Here is a 13910-nt window from a genome sequence, read left to right as displayed (position 1 = left end):
AAATTAAATCATTAGTTATATTTATATTTAATTTCCGTTTTTATATCACTTAATGTAGTTTATATATATCATATAATCATGTTGCATAAAAACATGTATACTCTCTTTGTTACATTTACAGTAAATAAAATCTTATATATTTCATTATATATAAAGATATATTAGATGTGTATTTAAATTTGCCTCTCTTTTATCAAGATAACGAGGTAAAGTTGAATTTTGATATGGCTAAATCTTTCTTAATTCGAGAATGGAAAGATTAATACGTGTTCTCGAAAAAAAGAAGCGCGACTTAATGGGAGTTTTCAGCGACTGAGATTCTACAGAGAGAAATTGCTAAATGTGTTTAACGAGACGATTAGAAAATATCCTGTACATTTTGTATATTATAGGTATGCGGTTTACTTTTACCGGATAATGTAAATTGATAAAAACGATTCCGGTTTATACACAGTGTTGCTTCAAGATGTACCATTTATCCGCATTCTACATAAAAAATTATTTTATCGACCCTTTGTCATTAAATTAGTACATATCAAATCTAAAAGCTTCTTTGTCTTATCTTTTAATTACTTGATAGATAAAATATCACACAATAAAATCTTAAAAATGTACAAGTTGCTCTCATTTATTTTAATACACGATAATCTTATATTACGTAAATTACGATTATCATAAATTCCTGCTATTCTTATCGATTTTATCTCTAATTAATTTTGTTATTATATTATAATTAGTTTGCTGTTGTTAAATTGAAGAACTTTTATTTTCAAATTCTCGAATCTATATTTTTTAACAGCTTCGTCTGTAATTGAAAATATTACATAATCTAAATTAAAATATATATGTAATTTGCGATAAATTGAATTATGCAAATGATGGATTTATTATTTTATTTGATTGCTATAATCTATAATCTATATTATTGAGTAATACAGGAACGAGATTACCGTTTGTTCCTTGACTTCGCACTTGCTATGAGGTTTCACAGATGTCGACTGTTCCTGCAATTCTTGCGGTGTTTCACGCACTTTTATCCTTCGCTTATCCACCAAAATTTATCGAAAAAAATACACAAATTAATTATACAAATTGTTTAATTTCTTCTAATATATATAATTGTTCTTTTAATACAATATTATTTCATATATTATTTCTTTTTTATTACTTGCAATAATTTATTAATTTTCTTGTAGACTTACTTTAATTGCGTTAAGGTAGTTACGGTAAAATACCGGGACGAACGACGAGTTAGAGTTTACATCCCACTTACTTATGGACGTAACTCGGTAAAAAATAAAACAAAAGAAACATTGTACCTTTATTTCTATATCTTACAATTAGACGTAAAAGTTTTGTACAAAATATAAATAAAATTAAATTTTTTTAAATTTTATTTCTATTTAATATATTAAAAGGCTAATTTTTTATTATTCCGGGATGCCAAATGTTTTAGAGACGCTACTGTAATTGATATAAACCTGTTTTCCTACTGTTGAGTCACTAGTTGACAGAACATCAAAGTGCGTTGCAGAATATATCGCAGAGTTTGCATCATGGAAGTAAAGTATTTTGCAGAAATATCCTCATTTTAATAATTATGTATGTACATAGATATGCTACAACATAGATACGGGGTTGGGAACGTCACTCTATAAAAGTAACGCGTTACCGTTACCGTTATTTTTTGTAAAAAGTAAGGGCCGTGGTACATAAAAAAACTTAGGGCCACCGCACAAGCTTTTCCGTAATGCATTACGTTACGTTAAGTACTGAGACGTAAGTTGAATGAAAGACTCGTAACAATTCTAAATAAAACTTAAAATTTTGTTTTTTTGCTATATTGAGATCTCTAGATTTCAATTTGATTTGAAGACAATTACTAAGGTCCTAAGAGAATGCATTTACTAAACCTAATAGAAAATCCAACACTGCAATAAATTATAATTTTATTGTATATTAAATATTGAAACTATTATTATAATCATTTGATATCAAACTATAAATTTATTATCTTAACAAAATTCGCGGGAATAAAACCATTTTTTTACTGGCGCGTCTTCAAACAATTTCATAGTTTAATTATGAAAATTGTAAAAATTACATGAGTTTATAACGTATAGATATTTTAATGACTCATAGGAAGATAAACATATGACTAATCTTTATCTTAATGATTAATTAATAGCATTTTATAAAGAGGTCCCCGAAGAGAAGAGCCTTTAGATGGCAGCAGTCATCATGAACTTTATTATCGGTGAAGTTAAAATAGCAGTATAAATTCTCAAAAGTTTGACAAAAAACAAAAAAAAGATCTAATTACAAGAGAATAATATATATACAATATATTTTATATATTTAAATTTTTTTAAATTTTATGGGCCCCTAAATGGTCCATGGCATATCACGTAACTGATAATGATGTCACGTGACATGTCATGGACCAATTAGGTAATACTAGAAAGAGATACCAAAATCCAAACGCACCTCTCTCTCGGCGAAATAGTGGCGACAGCCAAACAATGGGATCGCTAATTCCAGTATATATAGAGTTCAATGACTCTTAGGGCCACCGCACAAGCTTTTCCGTAATGCATTACGTTACGTTAAGTACTGATTCTAAACCTAAACTCGTACGTAATTTTAAACTTCAGTCAACGCACAGAGAAAATCGTAACGTAACAAAAGCATACTACGTTACAATTTTGTTTGTGCGTTGACTGAAGTTTAAGGTTACGTATGAATTTAGGTTTACAGTCAGTACTTAACGTAACGTAACGTGTTATGGAAAAGCTTGTGCGGTGGCCCTTAAGCAATAAGACTTAAGACGTAAGCGAATTGACCAATCACGGTCGAACATTAAGGCAGCCATATTGAAACGTAAGCTGAAAATTCCGTATGGTTGAAATTCTTAAGTCTTAAGTCTTACTGCTTAAGTTTTTTTATATGCCCGGGCCCTAACTCGTTATCGTTACTCGTTACTGATTTTAAAAATTTCCAAGTAACGCGTTACCGTTACCGTTACTTGGAAAGTAACGATTCGTTACTTTTTCGTTATGTTTTTGTTTTTTGTAATGCTAAAATAAGCTATTAGATTATAAAATTATTTAATAATCAATATTAAATGTAATAATCTATGTTACAATTAAAAACTCTAAATTAGTCTCTATATAGCAAGCGTTTTTTATATTAAACTTATTTAATGATTCTAATTTTTTATATTAATATTTTTACTTTTTAATACACTTATCTTTATAGAAATTTAAATTGTAATTTACAAATTTCAATTTTGTCGAAAATTTTTATCAAACATTATTTTTAAATATTGATAAGAAAAATATTGATATTATTAAGAGTGCATTCCAATATTCACTGCCAGTATTGTAAAATCTATAATTTACGTTACTACAGATTTTCAGTACTGGCAGTGACTATTAGAATGCAGTCTATGATAAAAAGCTACAAAATATTTTTCAAAAAATACATCTATCTATTGAATAGATATAAGATAATAAAGAACCAAAAAATAACGATAAAAGTAACGGTTAATTCGTTACCGTTACTGTAAAATTGTAACGACGTTACCGTTACCGTTACAAACAGAAAAAAGTAACGGTCGTTACAAGTAACGCGTTACTTCCCAACCCTGCATAGATATGCTTGAATGTCTTTTGTATCACATTGAATATCTCGCATGTAACAGATTAGCTTTAAGTCAATCTATTTTGTTCATAAACATAAGATACTGGCAAATCGAGGTGACGGATCAAATCAAGCAGATCTACTAATTTGCACATTTTTTAATTGTTGGCGGAAATGAAAAATTCAATGTTTCGGCAAACAGATAACACGTCTTCTCTCAATCTTTTTCATCTCTGCGCGTGTATGTTGCAGGTGCGCATGTGCGTCCAAACAGCAGCGGTCCAGCACTTGCCGGCCGCGTCATTCTTACAAATAGATACATTGCGATCGTTTAGCGCGAGAAAAGTTTATGTAGCGATCGCGTCGCGTGACGTTTGAAATTCCGCGAAACTCAACAGGAGTGGCACTTGTAGTCGCCATCGATTGGTTGCATCACACAAGTTTGTTTCACGATAACGCGTAGTTGTTGAAGTGTATGAATTGTTTATTGATAGTCGGCAGATCCCGGATTTAACATTCGCCTTATATATGACTCTTAAAAGATAGCGAGGGAATTACCAAGCTTAATAAAGAAACAATATCTATAAGCAAATCGTGATAATTAATTGTAAAATCGCAGTATTGTTAGAAATTGTGGTACTTCGTTCTGGATAGGAAATCCAATAAAGAAAAAAAAGAAAAGTTTGTTTCCGATAATATTCATGGGCATGTCACTATTTGCCTGTTGCGTCCGTCAGGTGAGTTAATGTTTGTTTCTACACTACAATCGTAAGAATGTATACGAATTAAACAAAAGCAACTGATTAACTCCATCTTTTGTAAATTTTTTAATTTTAATATCAGAGCACATTATTAGCACTAATATCATGATTAGTTGTGTTATCGTACTAAAATTAAGAAATTTACAAAAAATGTAATTGATTAGTCTAACTTCTTAATATAAAAGGCCCATACAGTTACTTATTTGTTTGCTCTGGTTAAACTTGACTATAAGCGAATTGACTACGTGCAATTTTAATCGCGTCAATGTGTGTCAAATGCGCAAAATTGACAGCACTTTGCTTTCTTTGAAAATTTGTTTGCAATGTGCTGTTGGCGCTTATTGGCGCCTAACTAAATTCGGTCATCTGACTGTGGCGCCTTTAGGCGCTCGGCAATTTATATTGGCAATAATTGCATAATGTAATTCAGTGTTTCGATAACTAGTATATAGCTTTTGAAAAATGCGCGCGAACGACCAGTTTCGCCGTCGATAGCGTCGGATGCAGTTGAAATTTGCTGTCTGTCACGCGTGCCACGTATTAAGATCTGCCGCAGCGAAAGAGTTAATATTTGTTCTTATTCTAATTACTTTAATGTTATATTTAATATTAACGCATGAAAATTATACAGATATAAATCTTTTTTATTTATAATTTATTTGTAATTTATTGCTTTTTTTATTTGTTATACGAAATTTGTATAACATTTGTTGACTAGAATGCAAAGTAGCTAAGCGTTTTTATGTCTAAAATAATATAGTTTATTCTTTTTCTTTCGCTTGCTGTTATCATGTGTAGTTTTTTAATATATTTTAAATATAGCTTATACATACACATAATTTTTAATAATTTTGTTTATTTTACAAGTTTATTTAGATAAATCAATATTTTACGTTATTTATCTATGACAAGTAATAGTTTTATAAAAATTTAAAAAATTTGATAGATTTGTTTAACTTGAATAGATATTTGAAACTATTGATATTAATGCGAGTATGATTTTTTTTCTTTCAGATTGTTATATATATTTTTATAATTAATATAAATACATAACTTTATTATAAAATTTTATATATTTGTGCATAGTTATAAAGTTAATTAAGCGACAAAAGATATGGGACGAAAAAATTTAGAATAACGGATCAATGCATTATTCTTTCTTTCTTTTATAAAAGTATAAAGGCTAGAACAAAGTAATAAACAACATAAACAGTTGTTTTACAATGCGAGATATTGTAGCTTGAATTTCCTTCGCTCAACCCCTGTCGTTCAGGTGGCAGAATCGATAAACAGAAAAATAAAGCAAACTGCAGGACCGCCGTAGGCGTTAAACGAGTGCGTGCATTTTTTTATATATGTATATGTGCGTTCGCGTACGTATTCGTACGTGTATGCGCGCCCACGAAGAGAGTGAACGTCAAGCTGCTCGCTAGGATGAACAGATACATTTTACGCTACTTAACGGATTTTATGCTCAAGTGTCAAAGGGACTTGGCGTCCTTGCTGTAATCAGGGGGGGGGGGGGTATTAATAGAACAACGTTTCGCTGTTTTGCAAAATTTTTCTTAGAATCGATTTCGTAGCCCTTGGCTTCGACGTCGATGACGTCGAACCGTATTAGTGCGCGAAATTATTTAAAAGCGGATCACTTGTTTATATTTTTTAGCAGAAAGCTTTTAAGTATACGTACCATTTCTTCACATCTCTTATTTTCACAATCAAAAATTTTTTTAATAAAAAAACAACACAATATTTAAGAATTCTAATATTTGAAAATTTTTCAAAAAAATCTTTTCAAACATTTATTTAATCTTTATACTGAAAAAATTAAGATTTCTATTCAATTTTGTCTTCTTTAGTTAATCCTATACAATACGCAAGTTTAATTTGTGACGTCATCAGTGAGTGTTTTTTCGCGCGAGAGTCAGTTCACGAAAGTATTATCTCTTCACAGAATAATCGAGCGGAAGAAGCACGTCAGCAAATGCTGCAGACGAAGGAGCCGCCGGAGTTATCGTGGGAGAACACGCTGGGTTCACCCCATGGTGTGCCCTTCGACGACGATACGAAGGACTTGCTGAAAAAATGCCTCGATGTCTCCGTGCCACCACCGACCAGTCTGGCGGAGCTAATCAAGCGGGGCGATGCATTTCCCGTGAAGTTTCCAATTAGCACCATGAGATGCGCCTCCCTGAGGGATAGGGGAGTCAGCGCGGAGACTATTGAGGTTTGCGTAAATGTAGCAAATTAAATTTGATCGAGCGTATATCGATGATATACGTTCATATGAGTTAGATATCGATCATATGAATTAGAGAATTGCAAACTTTTGATTAAATATTCTTTAAATAGATATTGCTTGAAAATTGGAGAACACTTTACTTTAGTTGCTTGATTTTCTGAAGATCATCATTTTGTATATCTTTCTTTAAAAAATCAGTTTCGTAAGTTTAAATCTGAGCTCTTTTCTTACCTTCTATGACGTTTAATGATTTCGATTAATTTCAATGCAATGCCAAATTTTTTTATTTAGTTAAACGCGAATTCGACATATCCGCTGATACACGAGGCGATGTTGCCCATGATTGCTGGATGGTTGAAACACAAGCGGTTGTACGGTAGCGCTGTCGAGAAAGCCTTGTATAAAGATATGAGCCTCATCCAATTCATTCACCGCCTGCTGGAGAAAAGGGCTATTTACTTTTACGGCCCAAACGATCGATGGAAATTAATCGACAACAAGACTGGCATCGACGGATGGGAGAGTATTGGTACGAGCAATGAGAAGGAACCATTGGTAAGTACGTGAATTCTTTTTTTAAACAAGCACAAAAATACTTCATAAAGTAGTTACATTATATAATATTTAAATTAACTAATATATAATAATAATTTAATAATAATAAAATAACTCTTGAAATGCTTCTCTCAGTTTTGTTTTCGTAAAATAATGTCTTAAATAAAAATTCTCATCCCTCTATCTTTTTTTTTGCACTTTATTACAGGCTATTGAATTTTCTCTTTAGATCGATATAACGTTACATATGTTTACCGATATTGAAAATTTATAAGATATTAAAAAACACAATGTATAAAGGGTTGTTTCTTATGATACATCTTCTTTTGATATCGCGACGGTTCTTAAGCTTTGTAACCGTCTTTAAAATTTGACAAATAGGTCCTAACAAAATGCTTGAGCTACGACGAGATAAAATTATCGGCGATGATGGTGGTATCATCTCACACGGAGTTCATAAACGACGGCGCGCGAAATAATAGAGGCATCGTGAGCAGTGACCCAGACGCAGTCCAACCTCGTGGGGTTATTATGGGTGTCATAGGCACAAGGTTTTATGCATTTATTTAACCCCGCCTTCTGCAGGAATATTTTTATACGCGCAAACCACTGTGACGTTCCTGTCGTGTCTGCAGATGTTCTATTTTTATCTCCTTCGCGCGTGCGATTATTTATATCTGCAAAAATTTTCGCAATGATTATTGAAATCGCCACGAAAATGCCGATAATTCTTAACAAGATATTTTTATCTTTTTTTTATTTCTATTTTTCCGTATGCATTTTTCTGTACATATCAAGCGACGCGGTAGCGTCCCGACGCCAAGTATATAAAAAAAATATTATTTTCTGCAAAAAATTTTCTGAAAAATTCTATAGAGAGAATCCGTCAAAAATTTATTACGATATCTTACTAATAAATTTATTAATTATGTCATTTTATCTATCACGTAGATTGGAAAGGCCCCGAGTTATGGAGTATCAGGATATTCTCATCACGCCGTTGCAAAACAATATAAATAACGGGTAAGCAATGACTTTCCGCAATAATTATGTTGCGTTACAGAGTACATTTTTTTAGCAACACTTATTTGAAGATAAATTTATTCGTATCATAACGCTAAATATAACGTCGGATATCTTGATGTATTTTGCTTAATCTTTGCTATTAATTATAATAAAGATATAAGATACAGCATCTCTCTTTCAAAATCTCCAACACGCTATATTAACTGAAAGCTCGAGGGATGGTAGTTACAGTTAATACAACGTTATGATGTATAGTGTCTTTCTACATGTACTTGTATGCAAAGTTTCTTTCCTTATATCGTACAAACGAAATTCTTTTGAAAGAATCAATCTATATGAAATAGGTATGGACCCGGGATAGATGGCACGTCCGAAGAAAAACGTGGGATGCGTGTTTTATGGGCGAAGTTTTACGGCGCGGATTATCATCCGCTCTATGAGGAAATTGTGAAAGGCGTTAAATCGAAAGAAAACAAACGTTACTTATCGTTAAGCAGCCAGACTATCTTCGATATCGAGAATTACATGAAGAGGACTCTACTCTCCGTAGAAATAATATTGCTCGAGGCGAACACTCGCGCCGAGAAGCAAAACACGACCGCTTTCTTGCACGTGGTCGGTTTTGGCCTCGGTTAGTGCAATAATAATCTTGTCGTTGCAACGACTATATATAAGATTGAATTTTTTATATTGATTATTTATTGAAAGTTGTTTTGTATCTTTCTCTTCGATTATTGATTAAATAAATAACGATTTGTAGGTGTCTGGCAAGTAATTCAGGATCAACAGATGTATTTCCTGAAAACGTTCGAGATCGCTATTAAAAAGATGAACAAGAAGCTCAAGTACGTTTCTGATATCATGTTCTCTTACTTCCGGCAGCAGAAGTGCGGCGACGCAGGAAACGGCGATTATCTGGGCAGTTAGTAAATAATAAATATATCTAGTAATAAATAATAAATATTTACAAACATTCTTTCTCTTCTCTTAATAACGAAATTTTCAGATATAAAAATTCATTTTGCCATGAGAGAACCACACAGTAAGCTATTTCGAGGTACTGATGCGAATAAACTGCTCATTGTCACTTATGCCTGGGATGGAAACGCGTTGCCAGGTATTTAAGCATCCTGATTATTTTATTTAATTGTTTGCTTATTTATTGCCAGTTCAATATTAATTTAAATGCTGTATTTAATAAAGCACTTGTGTTCTTTCTGCAGGAAACGAATTCTGGAATGGTTATCTAGAGTCCAGCGGCGATCCAGCGGCGGCGTGCAGCAGCCAAATAACCGAGCTGCATAATTCCAGAATCAATCCACGCGCATGCGGCTTCAGTTTGCACGTTGCATCTGCGGCACACGGAATTCTGCACATATCGGATTACGCAAAGCTTCACCTTACTTAGGTAATATCCGATACGTGCTTCTTTATCGCCGCCGGTCTTCTTTGTTGAATAAAGTTCTATTTTGTGAACGTAATCACGTGTGCGAAATGATAAACGATGTTGCCTTCATGCCTTTGCATAATCGAAAAATTGCGAAAATTATTATTCCTTCTTTATCCTTTAATTTTTTAATAAAATCAGTATAATAATTGATGGTATATTGCATGTATTTACCGGAGAATATTTTATATCGAAAAAATTGAATTATTGATAACAAGTAATTGTTAGAGGAGTCTATTAAATGATTTATCCCTTCTTCTCCCACTCCCTATCTCTTTATATAATAAAAACAATCTTTTTACTAGAATGAAATTTAGAAAATTGCCAATATATTAATAACAAATTTATTCATATAAAAAAAAATCTTTATATCAATGAAATATGCATAATTTAATTTCGACATATCTTACAAAAAAAAAAGAAAAAGAAAACACTAAAATAATGAACACAATACGTCATGGTATTTTCAGTACTTACATTTACAAACATTTTAAAAAAAGATCCATTATTTAATATATGTACATTTTATTTATTAATTGCATAATGGATTCAGAGTTAAATTCTATATATTACAGGTTCCATAATATTATTTTTTTTATCTATTGTTTCTTTTTAAAATAAAATAACATCTCATAAATTTAAAATTAACACAACATATATTGTCGTTTAATTCTGCTTCATGTACGAAAGTATTTCATTCCAAAGTACACTATTCTCTCCATACATTCGCCTAAACCTTAGGAAAGGGCCAGCCCGGCGAACAACGGGCAACAACGAAGACCGTCTCGATCACCGCGCAGCCAGCGTAGCCGCAGTGCGGATGTAGACTGTTTGAAGAAATACACGGAACGTCGCGTGGAGGATCGTCGGCACACGGAGATTACCGACACCAGTAAACTGGACACGTCGAGATGGATGCCATTGCCGAGATACGTGCCGCGAGGTCAGCAATCGCCGGGGGCCATCAAGAGATCGTCGAGGGACGAGCGGCAGGAGAGCATCGACGAGACGGCAGCGACGACTACGTTAGCCGAGAATCGATTCTCCAGGATCGAGCCCGAGATCGTTGGTCGATCTCAACCCGCCGTCAGAAGTTATAGCACCGACGTGACCGCCACGAAGGGAGTGGAAAAAAGCATCATCGAGCAACGAAGGCACACGGATTGCAGCGATCCACGAACCATCGCCACGAGGTTGACCGCGCACATTTTCCACGTCCGAAAGCGAGAAATGCCATGATCGGGATTGTAGTTGAGATTCGTAGGCGCGATTGATAGTCATTACGGAGCCTCCAACGGGTAATGGCGTCTAGTTTCGGTCAGATGTTGTTGCTCTGCTTTCTTCCGTGTTCGTCTTTCCTGTTTGTACGATTTTGTGTGCGCTATTTTTGGATTAGCTTTGGCGATTTTATTGACGGAAATTCACGTTGGTTGACGGACCATGCCGAACGGTACAACGTGAAAACATAGTGGTGCCTGGTTTGTTCCATTGACCGGAACTAGTCGCTAATATTTTTTCACGTTGTGACGCTCCTCGTATATTTGTGATTCGCCGCGATGTCAGAAAGATTTATAAAAGTAATTAACTAACGATAACTTTCCATTGTACAGAATACTTAAATTGTTCAAATGTTTCAATGTTTAATTGTTCTTCCTTATCTTCCCTGTTTTCTCGTGAAGAATAATTATTTCCATGGAATTATTTGGAAAGCAATTTTGTGATTAAAAAATCCCTACAAATGTGCATGAATAATTGGTATTGACTTTATGATTCTGTGATGATGTCTTTTCTCGCAAATTCTAATTTAATAATTAATTATTTTAATATATAATTATATTAATAATTTTATATAATTAATATAATTATTAATAATTAATTAATAATTGATTTAATAATTAATTATAAACTGAACGTTCTTTTATACAAGTAAAGTAATCTATTGCGGCCGAAAATGGCAGTTGTTAATCATAAATAGTAGCCTTTACCTGTCAAGATTTTTTCTTTATATGTGTATTTGTGTATATATGCAGATAAAATAGCAAATACTTGTAAGTTTGAAGCAAACATTCGACCACGAACATCTGATCTTGCTTAGGTGGATACCACAAGTTAGCGGTGCAAAGTTTCGCCGAGAATCGTCTCCTCTTGCAAAAGATGGCTGTGAGATTACACAGAGCGCGACTACCCGATGGATAACCTTTGCCAAAAGTCCATCACCCAGTCCCATACCAAGAATAAATCCTGAGAGAAGAGATTCCATAACGGAGCACAGCAAAGAGGAAGAAGAGCCGCGCAAGGATGCGGATACCTCTAATAGTAAATGGCAACCCTCTAGAAAGTTCTCGCCAGCGAAGAACGAGAAAGCGCATTTACAAAGACAAGGTAAGTGATACACTTAATCATTTTAATATACATCTCCCGATTCATGCTGCGATATTTAATTGCAGACGAATTAGACATTGGCAGAGATCGCTCGTCGAGTTTTATCGATACTAACGAGCGAGCGAACAAACTCAGCCAACGTATGCGAGATTTATACGATTTCAAGACGGAGAACGAGTGGCCGAAGAGAGCGGGAAGTTCCCAGCAAGAGAACACTTGGATCAGTATAAGTAGCAGTGAGGAGGAGAGAGGAAATTATCGACCGATTCGCAGAAACAGTCAAGATTTGGAATTTAATGATAGAATCGACATATTCAAGGTACACGGATTAAGATTTAAAAACATGCTGCTTTCAGGAGTCAACATACACCTCGCGTTTGCTTTGTACTTTTTTTAGACTAAGATTCAACACGAGGAGGACAGACGAAGACCAAAGCGCAGTACCCATGACGCCAGCGAAGTGTTTATGAACGAGCAGGAGGAGGAGCGTCTACGAAGGTTCAACGACAGGCTGCGATACAGCGAGGATCATGGCACGGAGCGGGTTCGTGGTCGCGAGCGACGCACATACTCGGACGATTACGACGAGAAAGCTCGGCGTGCGTCCCGGCAACCGGAATCGCCGACGATCAGACGGGATCGACCAGAAGCACCGACGATCAAGAGACCGTTAGCGAACGTGGAGAACAAGCGGAATTCAGACGTGAGTGCGAGATCACGCGACTCGCGAGTCAGCTACGTGGAGGTGGACTTCCCAAAGAGGGATTCTCGTACCAGCGATGCCAGTTACGCCAGCGTGAACCTCGGTAAGCGAGGCAGCGTCGAGTGCAAGAGCACGCGGAAGATTTGTGAAATGCCGCCGAGAAGAGCCTTCAGCCAGACCGACGAGCGACGACCGTCTACTCCGGTGCCGCCGATCGAGTTTAACGACGAGCGATACGTCCCCAAGAAACTGTCGTCGGAATCTCCGAAGAGAGACAGTACCAGGTACAAAGTATATCTGACGTAGGAAACGCCTGCGAGAGCGGGTGTTTTGCGAGACAAACGCCGCTTTCGCAGAGTTTTAGATTAAATTTTATCAACGATCAAGTATGGAAGTACAAGTACATGACTCTCGAAGATGAAAAAACAGCTGTATGACGAGAAGGATTTTCCAACAAGATTCGTAAATGTAAATACGTGTGTATTACAAAAAATTCCTTGCGCGGCGATATTCCAATGTCAATACCCCTATGTTGGGCGATGTCCATCATTTTTTCTCGTATGAGGGCGAGAAAAGATTAAAAAGTTAGAATATTTACGAAGGTGAATATAAATATAAGCAATTTTATCTCGAAGGATACAATGGAGCCCGTTGTCTGTGGATAACTGTTAAACGTTCAACTGTCGTTTACTGTGTTCACCGTATAATAATACGATATGTAAACGGATATATATGTACGAAACTCGATATATTCTGTTACGAAGCTCTACAATAATATAGCACTTATGACCGGAGACGCGGAAGCCTGATAAAAATGTATTTGTTACAAATTTACAACGGTTTACTACGTAACCAGAAGTTTCCTATTCGTGTTTTTCATGTCACTGTTATAAGCGTAACTGCGATATAATAATTAATACAAACGGTGTAACGCAAAATACATAATAAAATATTCTTTGAGGAACACACGACGTTCCCACCCTTCCCCATCTTCTTGCCATCGTTCTTCTATAAATACAAGATGTCTCGAAATTATTCTTTTAATCAATTGTTTTTTCAGCAAATAATTTTTCTCTAACAAAAATGTATTTTATTAAATATCCGTTGAAGTTATAGTTTCCAATAATCAAAATATTTAAAAAGTTAGAAACA

The 13910-nt window shown here is 34.6% G+C and overlaps 2 protein-coding genes across 7 annotated transcripts; both read left to right on the top strand.

Annotated features, from left to right (window-relative positions):
* The first annotated feature begins 1481 nt into the window (after positions 1-1481).
* On the top strand, positions 1482-10543 carry LOC115243428. Of its 6 annotated transcripts, XM_029820435.1 has the most exons (11): positions 1482-1602; positions 3895-4379; positions 6358-6630; positions 6937-7200; positions 7582-7751; positions 8152-8223; positions 8571-8857; positions 8987-9148; positions 9233-9343; positions 9450-9634; positions 10415-10543. In XM_029820435.1, the coding sequence occupies exons 2-10, from the start codon at positions 4344-4346 to the stop codon at positions 9632-9634; spliced, it is 1560 nt and encodes a 519-aa protein (XP_029676295.1). In that variant the 5' UTR covers positions 1482-1602; positions 3895-4343; the 3' UTR covers positions 10415-10543. The 6 variants fall into 6 exon arrangements, with proteins under 6 accessions (XP_029676295.1, XP_029676293.1, XP_029676296.1 ...); XM_029820433.1 differs by lacking the exon at positions 10415-10543 and having other exon boundaries at positions 9450-9872; XM_029820432.1 differs by lacking the exon at positions 10415-10543 and having other exon boundaries at positions 1503-1562.
* LOC115243625 (trichohyalin-like) lies at positions 10131-13723 on the top strand. The gene is made up of 5 exons (XM_029820759.1): positions 10131-10142; positions 10415-10866; positions 11769-12055; positions 12121-12374; positions 12453-13723. Exons 1-5 carry the CDS (start codon positions 10131-10133, stop codon positions 13062-13064), a joined length of 1617 nt encoding a protein of 538 aa, XP_029676619.1. The 3' UTR covers positions 13065-13723.
* The last annotated feature ends 187 nt before the right edge of the window (positions 13724-13910 follow it).

Source organism: Formica exsecta, unplaced genomic scaffold (assembly GCF_003651465.1).
Source record: "Formica exsecta isolate Colony F162 unplaced genomic scaffold, ASM365146v1 scaffold72, whole genome shotgun sequence".
Classification (NCBI taxonomy): Eukaryota; Metazoa; Arthropoda; class Insecta; order Hymenoptera; family Formicidae; genus Formica; species Formica exsecta.
This window is presented reverse-complemented; position numbering and strand designations above follow the sequence as displayed.

Excerpts from the sequence above, each read along its gene's own strand:
- LOC115243428 (XM_029820435.1), top strand. The coding sequence starts at position 4,344 with ATGGGCATGTCACTATTTGCCTGTTGCGTCCGTCAG. Across the intron at positions 6,631-6,936 it reads TCAGCGCGGAGACTATTGAG|TTAAACGCGAATTCGACATA; the intron begins GTTTGCGTAAAT and ends TTTTTTATTTAG. Across the intron at positions 8,858-8,986 it reads CGTGGTCGGTTTTGGCCTCG|GTGTCTGGCAAGTAATTCAG; the intron begins GTTAGTGCAATA and ends AACGATTTGTAG.
- LOC115243625 (XM_029820759.1), top strand. Across the intron at positions 10,867-11,768 it reads CCACGAACCATCGCCACGAG|GTGGATACCACAAGTTAGCG; the intron begins GTTGACCGCGCA and ends GATCTTGCTTAG. Across the intron at positions 12,056-12,120 it reads AGCGCATTTACAAAGACAAG|ACGAATTAGACATTGGCAGA; the intron begins GTAAGTGATACA and ends ATTTAATTGCAG.